At 36.8% G+C, this 21023-nt stretch overlaps 2 protein-coding genes across 10 annotated transcripts in view; one reads left to right on the plus strand and one right to left on the minus strand.

Moving 5' to 3' along the window:
• Positions 1 to 12011, minus strand: part of THAP6 (THAP domain containing 6) — a 28856-nt gene extending 16845 nt beyond the window's left edge. For 2 of the 6 annotated variants that reach the window (XM_032150072.2, XM_032150054.2), the window contains exons 1-4: positions 11401 to 11521; positions 10389 to 10488; positions 8955 to 9162; positions 5036 to 5161 (exon numbers count right to left, since the gene is read on the minus strand). In XM_032150072.2, the coding sequence (XP_032005963.1) occupies positions 5036 to 5161; positions 8955 to 9162; positions 10389 to 10468 (414 nt within the window). In that variant the 5' untranslated portion in view covers positions 10469 to 10488; positions 11401 to 11521. The other 4 variants (XM_058433878.1, XM_058433885.1, XM_058433887.1 and 1 more) reach the window with 4 other exon arrangements.
• RCHY1 (ring finger and CHY zinc finger domain containing 1) overlaps positions 11498 to 21023 on the plus strand; it is a 35246-nt gene continuing 25720 nt past the window's right edge. The window contains exons 1-3 of one of the 4 annotated variants that reach the window (XM_032150031.2): positions 11498 to 11680; positions 16625 to 16744; positions 16992 to 17107. In XM_032150031.2, the coding sequence (XP_032005922.1) occupies positions 11657 to 11680; positions 16625 to 16744; positions 16992 to 17107 (260 nt within the window). In that variant the 5' untranslated portion in view covers positions 11498 to 11656. Of the gene's footprint in view, positions 11725 to 16624; positions 16745 to 16991; positions 17108 to 21023 lie in introns of those variants that run through there. The other 3 variants (XM_032150023.2, XM_032150040.2, XM_058433866.1) reach the window with 3 other exon arrangements.

Below are 21023 nucleotides of genomic sequence, written 5' to 3' on the forward strand. Positions count from 1 at the left end.
AGTTGGATAAAAGCTTACAACTAGGTCTAAGCTGTTTCTTCATCTACAATGCCTAGAGAACATCTTTAAGTTGGTGATAGTTAGAGGTTTAAGGAACACAGGAAGAAGATGGGGGTAGAAGCAATATTTAGGGTGCTAAGGGCATCCCTCCTTTTGCTAAGGCCAGGCATACACAAGGACTGCAGAATATTATGGATGGGAAGCACTTATCTCTATGAATAGCATGACACTTGCAATGACTCTACAGCTTTTGTTCATTCAATGTGGTGCTGCTAAGTTTAATTTTTACCTATCAAACAAATTTAAATTAAGTTTTTAACTGGGTTACTTTATTGGATGGCTATTGCATTTGATAAGGTATGACAGGAAAGGAGTACTGCAGCAGGTTCTCAGGCTCGGTGTTGGGGATTTAGAGAGGACTCTGGTCTTGGAATTTTCAAGAGACAACTCCTCTCGGTGTTTATTATGGTTATGCTTATATTTGCTGGGTATGCTTTTAATCCTTTTTCATTAGAAAATACGGAAAACAACACTGACATACCTTATAAAGGTACTATAAAATAATTTTGAAAAGCTATTATTTAATATTAAAATTAGTAAAGAAGACTTTTATTTCCAGCCAACATGAAGTAACAGAGACTGGATTGACCCCTACCTCAAAGAACCAACACAAGGCTAAACGACAGAAAAAAATAGCTTTTAAGATAATGGATATTTGGCAAGGACAGCAGCTATTGTGGACAGATGGGAAACAAAGAGGTGAGACCTAAGACTGCTCCAGCTAACTGCGTGAGAGTTTCTAGGCCTCAGGGCAAGGAAGGGAAACCCAGGCAGAGCTTAGCAGACTGAGCTGAGGAGGTAGTGCAAAACATCCAGGGAGACCAAAGTAGCTACAGTTCACAGGACAAAGTACTAGACAGGTGAGAGCTGCACAGAAAAAAACTCAAGATCTTCAGAGGCTCCCCCTTGAGTATTCCATGGAGTAAGATCAGCACATGCACGTGAGGAAACTACTCAAGGCTGAGGAAAGAACAACCAGAGATTAGGAGTGCCCTGTGCTCACAGGGCATAGCCACTATTCCCACTAGCCAGACTTGAAAATGTCAAGATTCATGGACAGTAAGTATACAAAACAGTCTTGTCAAACAAAGTAAAATCTGAAAGGGTCGAACAGTTTCTAACTAACTGTACCCCAGAAAAATGCTCAAGAAAACATGATGTAAAAATATCCAGCATCTGGCAAATTAAAACTCAAAATTCGTGGCATGCAAAATTTACCAGGCATGCAAATAAGCAGGAAAACATTAGTCACAATAAGAGATAAATCAATCAGTGGAAACCAAGCTGGAACTGACACAAATGTTAGAATTAGCAGACAATATAATTAAGAAAGTTATTAAAATTGTATTCCATATATTCAAAAAGTTAAGTACATAAAATATATAAAAAAGACTAATAGAATATCTACAGATAACTGATGTGTGAGGTAAAAAAATACACTGGAGAGAATGGCAGTGTAGTTTTTGAAAAGAAAAGATTTCGTGAATGTAAAGTTACAGCAACAGGAACTATCCAGTATGCACTACAGAGAGAAAAGGAGTTAGAAAAAAAATAAAGCATCAGCAACCTGTTGCACAATTTCAGACACCCTAATATACACGTAATTAGAATCCCTGAAGGAGGGGAAAAATTGGGATAGAAAGAAATATTTGAAGAAATCATGGCCAAAAGTTTTCCAAGTTTGATAAAAAGTATAAACTGCTAAATAGAAAAGCTCAACAAATCTTAATTACAAGAACTATGAAGAAAATGAAACCAAGGCATATCATCATCAGATTAGGCAAAAGCAGTAGAAAAAAACAAAAATTATTGTCCAGCACGGTGGCTCACGCCTGGCCCAGCACTTTGAGAGGCCAAGGCAGGGGGATCGCCTGAGCTTAGGAGTTTGAGACCAGCCTGTGCAACATGGAGAAATCTGGTCTCTACAAAAACAAACAAAAATTAGCCTGGCATGGTGGCACATGCCTGTAAGTCCCAGCTACTCAGGAGGCTGCGGTGGAGGGATTGCTTGAGGCTGGGAGGTTGAGGCTGCAGTGAGTTGTGAGTGTGCCACTGCACTCTAGCATGGGTGACAGAGTGAAACCCTGTCTCCAAAAATAAATAAAAAAATAAAAAATTTTAAAAAAGAGAAAAATTCTTAAAAGCAAAGAAAAAAAGAAGTATTAGGTATAGAGAATAAAGGTGAGTATGACATTAATTAAATTTTTCATTAGAAATGGTGCATGTAAGAATATAGCAGGGCAGCATCTTAAAAAACAACTGCCCCAGCCCCTAAAACTGTTAACCTAGAATTTGATTACCTAGTTAAAATATCTTTCAAAAGTGAAGATTAAACTTTTTAAGAAATAGAAATATTGAAAGAATTCATCACCAGCATAGTTGCACTATAGGAAATGTTAAAGTAAGTCCTGTAGGCAAAATGATAACAGGTGGAAATATGGACTGACACAAAGGAATGAAAAGCCCTGGAAATGGCACCTACATGGATGTCAATTTTTTTCTTATTATCTAAATCTCTTTAAAGAATAATTTACTGTTTAAACAAAAATAATAACAATAATGGTGTGGAGTCTATAGCATATGTAAAAGTGAAATGCACGACAGTAATAGCACAAAGATTGAGAAAGGAAAAATGAAAGTATACGACTATAAGATTTTTGTATATAAAGGGGAGTAATACCACTTTAACATAGCCTGTGATAAGTTAAAGATGCCATAAACCTAAACACAAACACACAGACCAATGGAACAGAAAAGAGAACTCAGAAACAAATCCACACACATACAGCAAACTCACTTTTGACAAAGGTGCCAAGAAGATACACTGGGGAAAAGACAGTCTCTTCAATAAACGGTGCTGGTAAAACTGGATATCCATATGCAGAAAAACTAAACTAGACCCCTACTTCTTACAATATACAAAAATCAAATCAAATTGGATTAAAGAATTAAATCTAAGACCTCAAACTATGAAAAACTTTGGGGAAACTCTCCAGGACATTGGTCTGGGCTAAGATTTCTTTCTTTCTTTTTTTTTTTTTAGACAGGTTCTCACTTTGTTGCCCAGGCTGGAGTACAGTGGATGCGATCAAGCTCACCGCAGCCTTGATCTCCAGTGCTCAAGCGATCCTCCCACTCAGCCTCCTGAGCAGCTGGGTAGGCATATCCCACCACCCCCAGCTAACTTTTTTGTATTTTTGGTAAAGATGGGGTTTCACCATGTTTCCCATGCTGGTCTCGAACTCCTGAGCTCAAGCAATCTATCTATCCACCTTGGCCTCACGAAGTGCTGGGATTACAGGCATGAGCCACCACAACCGGCCTAAAGATTTCTTGAGTAATATCCCACAAGCACAGGCAACCAAAGCAAAATGGACAAATGGGATCACATCAAGTTAAAAAGCTTCCGCACAGCAAAGGAAACAATCAACAAAGTGAAGAGACAACCCACAGAATGGGACAAAATGTTTGCAAACTATCCATCTGACAAGGGATTGATAACCAGAATATATAAGGGGGCTCAAAAAACTCAACAGGAAAGAAATCTAAAAATTCGATTAAACACTGGGCAAAACGTCTGAATACACATTTTTTCAAAAGAAGACATACGAGTGGCAAACAGGCATTTGAAAAGGTACTCATTATCACTGATCATCAGAGAAACGCAAATCAAATCTACAATGCGAAAATATCTCATGCCCGTTAAAATGGCTTTTATACCTAAAACAGGCAACAACAAATGCTGGCAAGGATGTGGAGAAAAAGGAACCCTGTACACTGTCGGGGGAAATTAGTACAACCACTATGGAGAACAGTTTGGAAGTTCCTCAAAAAACTAAAATAGAGCTACTATATGATCCAGCAATCCCACTGCTGGGTGTATACCCCAAAGAAAGGAAACCAGTACATCAAGGGGATATCTGCACTCCCATGTTTGTTGCAGATTGTTCACAATAGCCGATATTTGGAAGCAACCTAAGTGTCCATCAGCAGATGAATGGATAAAGAAAACGTGGTGCTTAAACACCATGGAGTACTATTGAGCCATTAAAAAACTGAGATTTAGACATTTGTAACAACATGGATAGAACTGGAGAACATTATGTTAAGTGAAATAAGCCAGGCACAGAAAGACAAACATTACATATTCTCACTTATTTGCAGGATCTAAAAATCAAAACAATTGAACCCACAGAGATAGGACAGTAAAATGATGGTTATGAGAGGTTGGGAAGGGTAGTGGGATAGGGGGGAAGTGGGGATGGTTAATGGGTACAGAAATATAGTTAGACAGACTAAGATCTAGCATTTGATAGTACAATGGGGTGACGATAGCCAACAATAATTTATTGTATATTTAAAAATAACTAAAAGTGTAATTGGATTTTTTTGTAACATAAAAGATAAATGCTTAATGTGATGGATACCCTATTTAACCTAATGTGATTATCATGCATTGTATACCTAAATATATCTCATGTATCCTATAAATATACATACCTACTATGTACCCACAAAAATAAAAAAAATTATTATAAAGCTATATTAATCAAGATAGTAAAAGAGATCTAGATTCCATGCCTGCCTCTAACATGAATAAGCAATGAGATGAATAAATAAATGCAAGCTTGAATACTCTGTATGTGTCTGACTGAAAAAACTTAAATAAATTGCTATTTTTTATTACATATTTCATACGGAAATTATAGCAGTTAGAGGGAAGAATTATTTCCTTGGTAGAAATATCCTTGCAAAAGCTTTCTTCAATGAACTACATATGTAACCAAAGGACTAACTACCTTTATTTTACTGTTGCATATATATAAATTACAATGACTCTAGGAAGCAATATTATTTGTAGATACTACATATTAACCCCTAGATTTTGCTAGGATTCTGAAAAAATTTGATTGTAATGGAGAGGACATATTCATCTTAAAAGAATTAACATGAGCTCAGTAAGTAATTTACTTACAAAAATGAACTGGGATTGGAATTCTTCAATACATGAGGAAGCACCAACAAGATGGTGATTGTAGTTAGTGGCTGGAACGGTTTTGAGGGTGAAGTTTTTTCTACAATGAAGTTTTTCTCTTTTCCCCTGTTAAGAATAGTTAATAACAATCATCAAGTGAGATACTTTTGTCCTTTCTTAAATTTTTATTCCTTCTTAACTTTGTATAGTGAAGTTAATACCACATTTCTTTTCATGGAAATTGCTTTTAAAAGTCAGCAAATTCCACCCAGATAATTTTAAAAGAACTTTCTGAAAACAACTCTAAGGTTATCTGAAAACACAAATTTTCCTAAAAAGGAAGAGTGTAGAAGGATACACCCTACAAGCTATTAAAAATATAATATACAGTAACAATAATTAAAATAGTATGCTCTTTTGTTAGGACTAGACAGAAAAATCTAGAAATAGATCATCAAGTAGATAGATGCCTTTAGGATAAAGGCATTCTAAAAGTAGAGTAAGGCCACAAACCATGTAAAAATCAACTAATTAAGAAAAGTGGTTGTATCCTTTATACATAATAAACCACAATGAAATTCCATGTACTGAAATTTTATGTAAAAAAGAAAACCATGAGGAGGTAGAAAAAATATAAAGAATATTTATAAAATCTTAAGGTGAGGAAGGCTAACGTCATATAACACAAGAAAATATAGAATTGACTACATTGAAAAAAGCCTGAATTTCAAAAAAAAAACAAAACCCATGCCATAACTAGAACTGAAGACAAACAATAAAAAGTAACTGGGAAGGAATGTGGGAGAAAAGGGGAGAAAAAAAAGGAACTGCAATGTAGATGACAGTTAAATGATTCCTATCCTCGATATCCAGTGTTTTTACAAAACAGCATAGAAAAAGATAATAGAAGAGGACCTGAATAAGTAACTCACAGAAGAATACAAATATCCAATAAACATATGAAAAAACATAGACATGCAGGAGTATTCATAGATACATTAAAACAATAACATAACATTTTGCCTATCAATTTTAGCAAAGTTTACAAACACAACTTATAGCAAGGATTAGGGTAGGTAGACATTCTTACACATAGCTAATAGGGGGGTAGATTGGTGCAAGCTTTCTAATGAGGTTTTGGATGATCTTTATCAAAAGCCAATCTTTAAAAAGTATATATAGTCTTTGATCCAACAATTTTATGTGCAGAATTTAGTTCAAGGAAATAAGGATATAAGCCAGCTACAATAATGTTCATTTTAGTCCTGTTTAAAATAAGGAAAGATGACAGCCTATACACAATATTGAAGACTGATTACATATACTATTGTTCATATGTAGGATCAACTACTATATGGTCAGTAAAAAATGGTCTATATAATTGACACCACCAACTACTATCAAGGATAGGGAACCAAAGGAATTCTTATACGCTGATGGTAAGACTATAAATGTGCAAAAGTAACTTGGAAAACTATGGCAATATGTATCCATGCTGAACATCCACATCACCAGTAATTCCCACTTCTAATTGAAGCGTATATATACCCTATAGAAATGTGTACATAAATGGACCAAAAGACATGCCCCAAAATGTTCAGAGCTGCACAATTTATAATAGCCCCAATGTGAAAAACCACCCAAACATTTATCAACAGTAGAATGAAGAAATTAGTTTATTTGTACAACGCAATACTATACAGCAAAGAAAATTAATGGACCAGTATCTCATGCTACAATGTGGATGAATCATACAAGATGTTGAGCTAAAGAAGCCAGAGTACATATTGTAGACAGGACTCCATGTATATAATTGACAGTGATAAAGTCAAGACAGTAGTGACTGGGAAAGCATGTGAGGGAGGCTTCTGGGGCACTTGTAATGTTTTATATCTTGGTCTGAGGGGAGTGACATGAGTGTACCCACTTTGTGAAAACTCACTGATTTGTACACTTATAAGCACTCTTCCATAAATATGTTTTACTTCAACACAAAGTTTAGTTAAAAAAAGTGATGGTCTACATAGGTTTCTCTTAAACATGTGATCCACAGATCTGCAGCACAAACAGATTGGGATGCTTTTTAGAAAGTACACTCCAATTTACTGAATCTAATTCTCTGGAAGATGTAGGATTCTGTATTTTAAACAAACTCACTGGAAAATCATTATGTAGACTAAAGTTTGAAAGCTACGGTGTAGGAAAATGTTTAATGTCATGGAGAGTAGTAGTTAATAGCAGACTCTGAAGTCAAAATGCCTGGGATCAAATCTAGCCTCTGCCATTTAATAGAGATGTGACCCTGGGGAAGGCATTCCAGTTCTCTGGGCCTCAGTTTTCTCAAGTGATAAAATGAAAATAATAATAGTATTTACCTGACATGGTTCTTTCAAGGACTGAGTTAATAGATATGTAAAGTACTTGGAATAGCGCCTGGCACATAGTATAGACTATTTTAAAAAACCCAATAAAGCAAATAAAGGAAAAGGTATACAGTGTAATTCTACTTCCAGGAGATTATCTATATAAGTATAGATGCATATTTACAAATAATTACAAAGATAGAGATCAAAGTGTTCACAGTATTATCTATGGATTATGTGATTATTTTATTTTTGCTCCTATAATCTTATTTTCTAAAATGAAAAATTTATAAGAAAATCAATAGTTTTTGAAAGTTAGTAACTTATGGTTTATTTGATTTATTATGCCCACATTTCTTAAGGTCCCCTTAACATTACAGCTAGATGACACGTTGGTGGTAGGAAAAAAACAAAAGCCCTAGAGCAACTTTCCCAAGATACTGTATATTTATTAGCACTGAAGAAAGTGAGGCATTCTCTACCTGATCACTCAGATTCTACAATATGACCAACTGCAAAAAGTGACCAGGACTGCATGGGAGCGGGTACACTTCTGGCTACTTCTCTTGTTTTTAGCTGCCAGGAAGGAGATCCCTTTCAATGGAGGCTCTCCCTGAATTTTCCACATTGGAATCAATCAATCAATGTCTGTAGGTTCTAGAAATTCACTTTCAGGTATATAAAGTCAAGAGAGATACTGAGGGTGAGGCAGCCAACTCATGGGAATATTACACAGAAAAAACACACAATTCAATTAGCGTTTACTTATTTGACTGTTCTTTCTTTTCCTGACCTTTTCTTCTCCTGTTCTTATATCTCTTTTTTGGTTTTCTTCCTTTTGATCCTACCTAGACTTTATGCTTGCATATATGTGGCTCTTACAAGTACTTTAGTCCTGTTAGTGGTTCTACTCTTGACTTCTGCCCCAGTGTTAAGGACTGCCAACTTGGAACATCAGTTCAATCTTCTTATGTTAACTTCCATTTTTAGACAAAAATCTTGAGTTATGCTAATTCCTACAGTCAGTCAATTTCATCAAACCTTAGTAATGTACAAATATTTATGAGTGGTTACTGGTAAAATACTCCTACTACACATTACAAAAGTTGAAGATGCAGTCTACAAATTTAAAACTTCAAGAATGGACTTCAAATGAATAAGCAAACAATAAAAATGTTAGCAAGAGTGGTGAAGGTTCTTCAACAGTATCATAAAAAGTGAGCAATGGCCAGGCGCGGTGGCTCATGCCTGTAATCGCAGCACTTGGGACGCCAAGAAGGGTGGATCATGAGGTCAGGAGTTCAAGACCAGCCTGGCCAAGATGGTGAAACCCCATCTCTACTAAAAATACAAAAATTAGCCAGGTGTGGTGGCAGGAGCCTGTAATCCCAGCTTCTCAGGAGGCTGAGGCAGAGAATTGCTTAAACCCGGGAGGCAGAGATTGCAGTGAGCCGAGATCGCGCCACTGCACTCCAGCCTTGGTGACAGAGCGAGACTCTATCTCAAAAAAAAAAAAAAAAAGTGAGCAATGATGGCATAGTATCTCATAAACAAACCTGTAGGTGATATGGAGAATCAAAGATAGAAGGTATGACTCCAGGTTTCAGTTTAATATTTGGAGCACTTCTGTCAAAATCTGTCTTCTTAAAGTGCCTCGAACACAACACATCTCCTTTTTTAGGCTCCCAAATGCCGGCTGCATTCACATCAAGTCTTTTCATTGCTAATACCCATTTCCTTTTGATGTTTTCATCTGTGGGGAATCTAGAAAAAAAATACAAAAAATATTTTAAAATCAAATACTATTGCTATATAATTGAATTAAAGCTGCCTTATACAACTGTGACTAAATTGATTCGTTAACTAGTTTATTAGTCTTGAGAATTATATTTAGGAAGCCATAATTCATGCTTTTGTTACTTTCTGTTTTAATATTCAGATTTTCTGCCAATCATGCTGCAGATATATGGCCCTCATTTCAATTTTTCTCATAAGGAAGAAAAGTTTCAATGGATATTTAGCATCTTATAGTAAGATCCACAATTGAAGGTATTTATTCATCTATAGATGATAAAAGAATTATCACTTGGGCCTTTTCCTATCTGAAATAATATCCAGAATTTATCCTCGATAAAAAGGGCCCCTTGTAATTCCATTCTTCCGTCAGCATCAGAAAATTGCTTAGTACAGCATTTAATACATAGCAGGTCTACAGATGCTTAGTGAATGAATGCAGAGAATAGCTGTAGAGTGTGGAGTTCTGGAGATCAGTGCTATTTTGAGAGATATGAAGGCCCAATAGCCATATCTTACTCAATTTTCAAGCTGGTTCAAATTTTTCTAAAATAAGGTAGGATATATATGCTCATTTTTGATTTATTATATCTAACAAAACAGCTAGGAGATCTTTCTCTAACACATAGCACAGTGCCTGGCACAAAAGCAACAAAATAAACCTTTAACAAGTGAACAATTATTAAATCTTATTACTCCTTCACTTACTCCTTCATGGCTGTCAGGAGAATGGCTAAAATATGAAACTAAAATCATTTTGATTTATTTGCAACACAGCTAAAGATCCCTTGGTCTGAACTTGTAATTTATATTTTTTCTCTATAACCTATGCTTGATCTATTTCTAAATACAGAGGGCAATATATTCGAGCAAAGCTCCTTCATTCAGATTGTAAACTATATGTAAACAACATTGAATTTCTTTGGCGGTGTGATAAAATACAAAGTAATAATATTAGCAAAAGTTAGCCTTATGGTATTTTTTGTAAACCAGTCTCTGATATCTTAAAGTATCTTAAAACTTTTAAACTAAATTATAAACATGTAAAGGTATCACACTGTCACTTCAAATTTAACAAAAAGGTTATTTAAAAAGGACTCGGGAACTAAAGTTCAAAATTGAAAACTTAAGTAGAACTGTCTTTTGCTTTTTATAACATGGCCAAAGTATTTGGCTTAACTACAGCAAAATCTTACACGTGAAAGGTCAGTCCTTTTAACTTCGAATTTGGCAAGCAGCGAGAAGCACATCCAATGGCAGAGCAGCATTTCACCATTTTAGCAACTCATAACAAAACTGAAAGAAAATTAGAATGTTAAGAGTCAGTAACTGGAAAGCTGAAGGGGAATATTTTCCCTTTCCCGGTGTTTTAGGAAACACAAAATCAGGATAGAAGGCTAAAGACAAATATCTTCTTCTAACACCTGTAGCTTTGCTTACATCATTTTCCAGGGCCTTGACTCTTTAATAAGGAGAAACATTTAGCTATGTACCCCGAGTCTGATTTCAATTTTGTTGGCTTGTACATTTATTTTCCTTCCACCTTCTGACAGGTACCATGTTCTCTGTGCCACAAAGCCTTTTGCACACTAATTCCTACCCATCTTTCAGCCCCCGGCTTGCATCGCTTTCCCAGGAAAGCCTTCCCTGACTGACACCCAGATTGTCAGAGCTGCTCTAACATTAGCTCCCACAGGACACACACTTCTTCCTAGCACTTCTCCAGGTTGTTATCTTACACTTATTGCAGTGATTGCTCTTATTAATGTCTTCCTCCTCCACCAGTCTTGTTAGTTCCATGAGGTCACGGTGGAGTGTGTCTATTTTTCCTTACTTTTTGTCCTCACGGTTTAGCTGGTGACTGGCAATAGTGAATGTCAGTACATACTTGGAATGAACAGCAAGTAAACGGGAAAGGGAGGAAGCAAGAAGCACTTCCAGGTGCCAGCGAGTGCCCTGGGTCCAAGAGCGGCGCGCGGGACCCGCTGAGCCCAGGGCCCGGGCCGAGCTCCGCCTCTTTCTCCAGGCTCCCCGCCACCGGAGGGAGAGAGGGAGGCCCGTCACAGGTAACGATGCGCCCAGTGAGCGTCCTTTTCTCTGGGGCCAACCAGCGTCTCCGCGCCGCTGCCGCCCACCTCGCGCCGAACCACGCCCTGAGATTTGGGCGGGTAGCGATTGGGGGAAAACAGGCTACCTAAGAGTTATTACCGTTAGCAGCGAAGACTGCGACTAACGTCAACGACGGAGACTGCGTCTACCTTCGTTTCCGCCTCGTAGCCCCGGGAACCGGAAATCCGTCTGCCCCGGGTCACGTGCTTAGGAGCCATATTGTCGCTGGTGGCCGCTGGGGGTGGGAGGGGTGTGCTAGAGAGGCGCAGCTTCTCTGGGCGTGGTTTTTATCCTGGGGGAAGGATCGGCGGAATGTGAGGGGAGGTGGAGGAGATGGCGGCGACGGCCCGGGAAGATGGCGCCAGCGGTCAAGAGCGAGGTCAGCGGGGCTGCGAGCACTATGACAGAGGATGTCTCCTGAAGGTGACGCCTTCTATGGGCTCTTCCCTGACAAGCTTCCGTCGGGTTGGGCTGGGGCGGGCTGGGCAGGCGGTTAGGCTTGGATTTAAGTTTGAGGTTAACCTGATTTTCAGGATACCTTTTCCACCTGGAACTGGGTTCTTCTTGAGGAGAACGTTTTTGGCAAGGCGATAAGCTCCACCTTTTCTACCTGCTTCGTACCTTTAAAGCAAAACCCTTCTTTTTTGGGAAGTGATTAGGCTTGCACAGTGGTCTTTTTGCCAGTGGGCTTATTCGTCTTTTGCTGCCGAAGTAGACGGAGGCAGCCCCGGGCCTGTACTGGGGTTTTTCGTTCAGGTGTGTGATGAAATAATGGAAGTGGAGATAATGGAAATAAGCAAGTGGAGAACCCGAGTACGATTTCAGCTCCTGTGGTAAAGTTTTATAGCCTGCCAGCTTCATTTTAGAGGCAATGGGTATGTTCAGACGTAGGAGAAAACGTGTGTCCCAAAAAAGAAGACAATCATGTAATTGCCATTAAATAGGAAATTATATATAGGAAAGTGCCTAATAAGCATGTATTGTTACTTTGAGAAAACTTCTTCATCTGTATTTTTTTTAAATTGGCACGTATTCAGTTGAAGTTTCCTGATTTTCCTTGCAAGAAACAGTACAAAAATTTTGCTTAGAAAACTTGAGCTTTGGAACCTCAACCACCCTATCCCCAAATCTTAGCTCTCCTCTTTAATAACTGTGATTTTAGCTAGCTCCTCTTTACCCCGTATGTAAAATGGAGATGATAGCGCCTGTTTCATAAAAGTATATGAGGATTATATACTAAAGGGCGTGTATAGTGTTTAACAGGGTGCATTCCCTGAAGTAAATGAGTAGTAAATATATACCACCATGACTATTACTATCATCGTCAATCTGAGTATTATTATTTTTTGTTCTTTCACTTCACAAGTCAGCCTTGCTGGTCACTGCCTCATTACTGGAAGCAGGTTCTAGTCTCAGGCCTGTACGTGCATCCTAAACTCTTTTCTGTAGGTCATGGCTTGATGAACATTGCTCCACTGAACTGGATGAAGCTCCTTAAAAGTGTTGGTCATCCACCAAGTGTTGTGTAAGGAAATTGAATGCTATCCTTATGATTCAGTTTCTACTGAGATGTATTATTCTTTCAAACTTGAGGTCTAAGACGGAATTTAACATCTTGGCGCCCCCCATAAACCACACAATTAGATCTGTGTATCATAGCACTAAGATACTTCGCCCTGGGTGTCAAAACAGTTTTTGCCTTCCCTCCCTCTCTCTCTCTTAAATACCAGAGGCCAAGTGAAGTATTTCAAGGAGGATGTGGTCAACTGGGTCAAATGCAGCTGTTTGAGTAAGATAACTGAGAATTGCCCTTTGGATTTGGCAATGAAGAGGTCACTGGTGATCTTGACAAGAGGAGTTCTAGTGGAGAGATCAGGATTCGAGTCAATTTAAGAAAGAATGGGAGGAGTGGAATTGAAAATAGCACTTATAGGCTATTCTTGGGGTTTAGCTGTAAAGGGGAGCAAAAAATAAGGTGTGGTTGCTGGGAGATCTGGCACCATGTTTTTTACTTTTTAAGAGAGGAAGTATTACGGCATGTTTGTATATTCTAGGAAACGATACAATAGAGTGAGAATATTTTATGATGCAGGAGAGAGAGAGAGAAAACTATTAGGGCATTGTCCTTGAGTAGCCAAAGGGGATGAAATCCAGTGCACAAGTGAAGGAGTTGGCCTTAGAAACATAGACTGTCAGTTCTTCCTAAGGGAAGGCAGAGAATGAGGTATATTTGCAAGTAAGTTAATAGAGCTTATAGGAGGATGTTCTTTTCAGGCCTGTCAGCAGGAAGTATGTTTACTGTTTTTATAGTGAAATAAGGTCATCAGCAGAGTGTTAAGGAGAAAGAGTTGTTAGAGTTTTAAAGCCAGAGGAGAAGAAGTGAAATGATCATCTAAATCTTAGGTCTTAGACTCTAGAAGAATGAGAGAATTGACTAGGGAAACGTGATAGTAAGTGTCCACTTCATATGAACCAGCAAGGATGGTGATGCTCTTTCTCTAGCCATATTCAGCTGCTTCAGATATAAGTCAAATGGGATTTAACCAGGGTTGGGATTGTTATCCATGAGTGTAGAGGAAGAGAGAAGGGAACTAGGGTGTTGCAAGGGGAGACTTGGAGTAAGTTAGGGAGGAGATAATGGTTAGAGAATTTCATGCTTGGAATTGAGATGCAGAGAGGGTGCCGTTGTTCTGTAGCAGTGGTTTTCAAAGTGTGGTGAATGGACCCCTGGGGATTCCTGAGGTCCTTTCAGGGGATCTGCAAGGCCAAAACTACTTTCTATGAACACTAAGGTATTTGGTTTTTTTTTTTTTTTTTTCAGTCTGTTGACACACGCATTGATGGTGGAAAAGCACTGTTTAGTATTGCTAGTACCTTAGCTTGAATCAAGACAGTGGCACTGAACTATACTACACCTATAGTTTTTTTAAAAAGCCAGCTTCACTTAAAAATGTTGATAAAGCAGTAAAATCGTTAATTTTAATCAAATCTCAACCCTTGAATATATCTTTTAATATGCTGTTCAATGACATGGGAAGTTTTGATCAAACACTTCTGCAAACTAAAATTAGAGGATTATCTTGAGGAAAAGCTCCTGTGCAATTGGATTGTAAAGTGAACTAGTTGCTTTTTTTCATGGAACAGCATTTTTTACTTGAAAAAATTGTAGTCATTCACATTTGGGTAGTTGGCAGACATTTTCTTAAAAAGGAGAAAAGTGAGACTCACTACAAATGAAAATGACAGTGTTTGTTGCCAGTGATAAAATTCAAGCTTTCACACAAAAATTAGAATTTTGGAAAATTTTATTAGCTTTTGTGAGGTTGGAAGCTTTTTAAAAGACTTTTTTTGGTGAGATTTTCTTCAATCCCTAAAGACTTTTAATGAATATGATTTTTTGATATTGCATGTTAAATGTGTGAACATTTAGAAGATGTAAATAACTCACTGAACTGGTATTTTCCAAATGACCAATGCATGAGTAAAACATCCATTTGAAGTGCAAGATAGATAATAGATTTTAATGTAACCAAGGAAGAAAAGTTCATTGATAAGATTTCAGATTTCATGTTGCAACTACCCTTTTAAGAGTTGTTGTTCTAGTGTAATATCAGAGAATGATATCCATAATTCTCCAAAAAGGCTATTAAAATACTCCTTTCTTTTCCAGTGTACATATTTGTGTGAGGCCAGAGTTTCTTCTTGTACTTCAGCCACAACTGTTTGAATGCATAAGCAGATACAAGAATTCAGCCGTTTGGGGGGAAAATACAGTTACTTTTCATTAAAATATGTTATTTATGTTAACAAGTAATGAGTTTGTTACTTTTAAAAAGAACTAATATTTTAAAAACCTATCCTTTTTAATTTATGATGTGGTATATGTCAGTAGATAAAATCCACATAAACCAAAGCTCTTTGGGATTCTCTGTAATTTTAAAAAGTGTGAAGGGATCCTGAGACCAAAGCATTTGAAAACTACTGTTCTGCGGTGTAACTATGAGAATAGTGGGTTGGAGGACAAGCTTATTGTAAATGACAAAGTCAAGGAACTGAGAGTTGCAGAAAAAGGAAGCCAGTTAAGTGTTAAAATCTTTAAGGAATGAGCTACATTATGGTAAGTCAAGGCATAGGAAGCCTTCAGAAATGAGTGGATCTGCAAGGTCACAGTGTCTTGGAAAGTATTGAGTTGGCTCACTGGCCTGGAAATCTCTTGATATACTTGTAATGGTAAAGTTGCTGTAATGAAAAAACCCAACAGTGATGTAAATTAAAGAATAAAGGTTTTATTTCTTTCCATTTAACAATTCCAAGGCGAGTGATGTGGATTGGTGATGAGGCTTTGTTCCACATGGTCACTCCAGGGATGAGATTTTTCTGTTGTGTCATTTTGTCATGTTTTAGGGCATATGGCCATCTGTCTGATATAGCTGAACAATTGTGCCCAGGAAGGAGAGGATAGATTTTGGTGGACAACCGGCAGTCTTTGCCATGCTTGAAAACAAGGGCTATCTCTTACATTTGTTGCATTTTCTGCAATATTAGCTATGAGGTTGATGGTTAATAAAAACTAGTAAAATAAGAATATAATCTTTATTATTTTTAACGTAAATGAATTTATCTGGAAATGTCTAAGAAGAGGTTGCCTGTTTGCTGTTTAGGCTCAGAATGAAATTGGGGTGTTATATTAGTCTGTTTTCAAACTGCTGATAAAGACATACCCAAGACTGGGAAGAAAAAGAGGTTTAATTGGACTTACAGTTCCACATGGTTAGGGAGGCCTGATAATCATGGCGGGAGACAAAAGGCACTTCTTACATGGTGGTGGCAATAGAGAATGAGGAAGAAGCAAATGTGGAAACTCCTGATAAACCCATCAGATCTCATGAGATTTTATTCCTTATCACGAGAATAGCACGGGAGAGTCTGGCCCCCATGATTCGGTTACCTCCTCCTGAGTCCCTCCCACAACACGTGGGAATTCTGGGAGATACATTTCAAGCTGAGATTTGGATGGGAACACAGCCAAAGCATATCAGGTGTTGTGGGATTAGTGTTTCAATCTAGGGATTTCCTTCGTAATTCTTTTGTTTTAAAGTTGTGTTCAACTTCATACAGACATAGTGATGTTGAAGGGAAGAATTAACATAAAATATGCCAAGAAACTAGTGAAATGTTATGTTTAGCATCAGTTTAGCAACTGATCTATTGGGCGTAATCTTTCAGTTCCATCTAGGAGGAGGAGGAAGAAATTTTCTTTTTGTATTGCACACTTAGTTTCTTTTGCTTCTTACTATATCTCTTTTTTCTCTATGGGGGTTAGGCACCTTGCTGTGACAAGCTTTATACTTGCCGCTTATGTCATGATAACAATGAAGATCATCAACTAGATCGCTTTAAAGTGAAGGAAGTGCAGTGCATAAACTGTGAAAAAATTCAACATGTAAGATTTTATGACATTTCTATTTTCTTTTTAAAAGCTGTATTAAGGTGGTTTGAAAAAATTTAACCAAAAGTATTATAAATAAGATTTCTTTAACTTCTAGAATAAGCAATATCTTTGGCTTAGGTGTTTCAAAACTTGTAAAAATGAACTGCATATACTTGAACATAAGTTCTAGATATTCAAATGGTAACTCAAAGTGTTTTGTTTAGTTTATTGCAGTTTTTAAATTACGTGTCTTTTTTAGGCCCAACAGACTTGTGAAGAATGTAGCACATTGTTTGGAGAATATTATTGCGATATATGCCATTTGTTTGACAAAGATAAGAAGCAGTATCACTGTGAAAACTGTGGAATTTGTAGGTACTGTATGTAAAATATTCTTATCTAATTGCTTCTAATGTATATGCAATAATAGTTTTTAAAATCAACTTTATTAAGGTGTAATTTATGTCTGGTAAGATACATTCATTTTAAGTGTCCAATTCAGTTTTGATAAATACCGATATCTCTTTTACTATCAGCAGAATCAAGCTATAGAACATATCCATTCTAAAAAGTTTATTCATAATTTGTTTTTTGTTTTTTTTTTTTGAGATGGAGTCTCACTCTGTTGCCCAGGCTGGAGTGCAGTGGCGCAATCTCGGCTCACCGCAACCTCCGCCTCCTGGGTTCATGCCATTCTCCTGCCTCAGCCTCCCGAGTAGCTGGGACTACAGGCGCCCGCCTCCGCGCCTGGCTAATTTTTTGTATTTTTAGTAGAAACGGGGTTTCACCATGTTAGCCAAGATGGTCTTGATCTCCTGACCTCGTGATCCGCCCGCCTCGGCCTCCCAAAGTGCTGGGATTACAGGCGTGAGCCACTGCGCCCGGCCATAATTTGTTAATAATTTAATTTACCCATCAATTATTGTATAGCTATTTAGAATTTTACCTTTGGAATATAACATATGTTTTATATAAAGTGTTTTATGGGAAACTGAGGTAGAGAATTGGGATAAATTTTTCCTTTGTAAAAATTAGTATTTAAAAAATTATGAAGAAATACAGGGTGATTTTATAAAAATTGGAAAAAACAGAAAAGTTGAAATAATAAAAATAAAATAACCCAGAGCCTAACCACAGACAAGCTACATTGACATGTCGGTGTATAAGGAATTATTTTCTTTCTTAAAAAACTCGAGTATTTTAGATGTATATTAAAGCAGTATGTAAAGTGTGTCTAAAGTACAGTACAGTGAATAAGCCACTGAGTTTAGGAAAGGAATGTTACCAATACTGTCAAAGCCCAAGGTGTTCCATGTTCAGTCCTTTCTTGTCCCTGCTGGAGGTAATCACTGTCTTGAATATTTTAAATCACTTTCTTGCTTTTTTTTTTTTTTTAAATATAGTTTGTTTTTAAGGAAGGATAACCAACCTACCAAAAGATACAGAAATTATAAGCAAATGACTTTATGAATTTTAACAAATGAACATACCTTTGTAACCACTACCCAGATCAAGAAACACAACATTCATAGCACCTTCATAGCTTCCTGTGTGCCCCCTCCAAATTGATACACTTCCCCAAAGGTAACCAGTATGCTGACTTTTGGAAGTTTTTAATAAATGGAATCATATAGTATATGCTCTTTTGTTTTTTGTTTTGTATGTTTTAAGGCCATGTCTTTCAGTGGTCACATACTTAAAATTATTACATTTTCCTGTATGATTGACCCATTTATTATTATATAATGTGTTTTTTAATCTTTAGTAATGTTTCCTGCCCTAGGCTCTACTGTATCTATATCAGCTTTCTTTTGATGAGTTTTTGCATGTATATCCTTTTCCATTTAGACATTTTTGTATACTTACATTTAAGGCATGTGTCTTGTAAAACAGCATATAGTTGAGTTTTAATTTTTCAATCCATTTTGATAAAACTCTTTTAATTGGAGTATGTAGTTCGTTTTTTATTAAAGTAGTTAGGATATGTTCGTGTTTCAATCTACAATTTTGGTAGTTTCTATTGCCTTAGTATTTGTCTTTTTTCCTCTCCTTTCTTGTCTTCTTTGGATTAATCCGTTGCTTTCCTATTTGCTTTTATTCTCTGTAGGCTTGTTAGTTACACATTTTTCAATTATTTTCTTAGTGGTTATCCTAGAAATTATAACATAGATCATTGGCTTACTAGAATAATATGTTTATCACTTCTTGGACAATATTAGGACCTTAAACACTAAGAGTCTTTATATGCGATTGTTATATATTTACTGTTTCTATTGCCCTTCTTTCCTGTAAGTCTCCAGCATTATCTTTGGAGTTACTTTTCTTCTGCTTGAAGAATTCTCTTTAGTATTTCTTTTAGTGAGGTCCTGCTGATGATACATTCTCTCAGTTTTTTTTTTTTTTTGTCTCTGAAAAATGTCTTTTTTTGCCTTCATTTTTGAATATTTTTGCTCGGTGTAGAATTCTAAGTTTACAGGTATTGGTTCCCCCTGACCTCCCAACACTTTAAAGATATTCGGGTTCCATGGTTTCTGTTTAAAAATATCACTTCTCAGGATTATTATTGCTTCTTTGAAGTTAAGGTGTCTTTTATCCTCCTCTCGCTGTTTTTTAAGTCATTGGTTGTTAGTATTTTTTCCATGTGTCCAGGTTTGATTGAGTGTAATATTTATCTGGCTTGGGGTTTGTAGCATTTCTTGAATCTGTGGCTTGATGTCTTCTGTCAATTTTGAAATATTTTTGGCCAGTTTCTCTTCAGATAATGTTTCTGTACCATTTTCCCACCTCTTCTGAGACTCCATCCCATAGATCTTTTTACTACATCCCATATCTCTTTTTTTTTCTCCTGTATTTCTCCTACTTTGATTTTCTTTATGCTTAAATTGGATACTTTCCACAGATTAACTTCCAGGTCTCTCTTCTGCTGTGTTGAATCTGCTGTTAAGCCTACCAAGTTATCTATTTATTTATTTAAGTTCTAAAATTTATATTTTATCTTCATTCTTGTTATTTCCTAGTTGTCAGGTGATATTCTTTACCTTTTTTTTCTTTGAATGTATTGATCACAGATAATTTAAAGGGCTGTGCCTAATAACTCCAATATCTTGATTACCTATGGTAAGTTTTGTTTTCTGTTTTTTCTCCTTTGGTGTTTGGTTCTGCCTTTTGACATACTTGATTTTTTTTTTTTTTAGTTGATTGTTGGGCATAATATGTAAAAATTTATTAAGCTCTGGATGCTATTTTTTTTCAGAGAGAATTTAATTTTCTTTCAGAAGGCAGTTAATGTAGGGATGGATAACCTTAATCCAATTTAGCATTGATACAATTAGAGTCTAATTTTTGTTTTTTTTTGTATGTCCTGTTCTATTTTTTTTTTTCCGCCTTTATTCTTATGCTCCTAGGACATGGTCCCTTGGAAATCTTGACTTAAAGCTAGGGTTGTTTACCAGGCCCATCTCTTTCGTGATGGAACCTGGACTCCAAATTTTGGCCCCCTAGCATAGGAATACTTTCAGAGGGTTTACTTAGTTTCTTAGGCTCTTACCTGTTGCTCTCTGTTTAGTTTCTTAGCTTATCACAGCACAGTTTAGGGTCTAAAAATCTCTCAAGGAAGAAAGAAGTAGAGACTATTGACTTTGCCTCAGTATATTTCCTTTCTCTCTGAGATCTTTGCCCTTCAAGCACTCAGTTGCTCTTTACTACTTTTAAACAGCCTGTTTGTTTTCTTTAAATTGAGTTTTTCTGGTTCTCAGTAGTTTTAGTCCTATAGAAGCTACTTCGTCATTGTGGAAGTAGAAGGTACAATATATGTTTCATTTTGCTTATTTTAAAAATCATATATATGGCCTTTTTTCTTTTTGTTTTTTTACTGAGCTCTGTTTCTAAGATTCATCCTATTTGATTAACTCTAATTTATTTTCACTTTTGTAATGTTATTTTGTATATCGTATCTACACATAGCTTCTAATTACCATACACAATCAAGAAAATCATACCCTCTTTTATTAGTCAATTTATTGACATTCAAGTTATTGTTACTGCAAAGTACCCATCTCATGCTACATGGTAAATATTAAACTTCATGAGATCATGGTATTTTCATATTTTAAATTTCTATACCTGGGAGTGCCTTATATCAGGGTCCCCAGTGCTTGGGGTGCGGATTCTGGTGCATGGCCTGTTAGGAACTGAGCTGCCCAGCAGGGGGTGAGTGGTGGGTGATGGACCGTTTCTGTCTGAGCTCTGCCTCCTGTCACATCAGCGGTAGCATTAGATTCTCACAGGAGCA

The sequence above is a fragment of the Hylobates moloch genome, unplaced genomic scaffold (genome assembly GCF_009828535.3).
Source record: "Hylobates moloch isolate HMO894 unplaced genomic scaffold, HMol_V3 SCAFFOLD_2, whole genome shotgun sequence".
Taxonomy (NCBI): Eukaryota; Metazoa; Chordata; class Mammalia; order Primates; family Hylobatidae; genus Hylobates; species Hylobates moloch.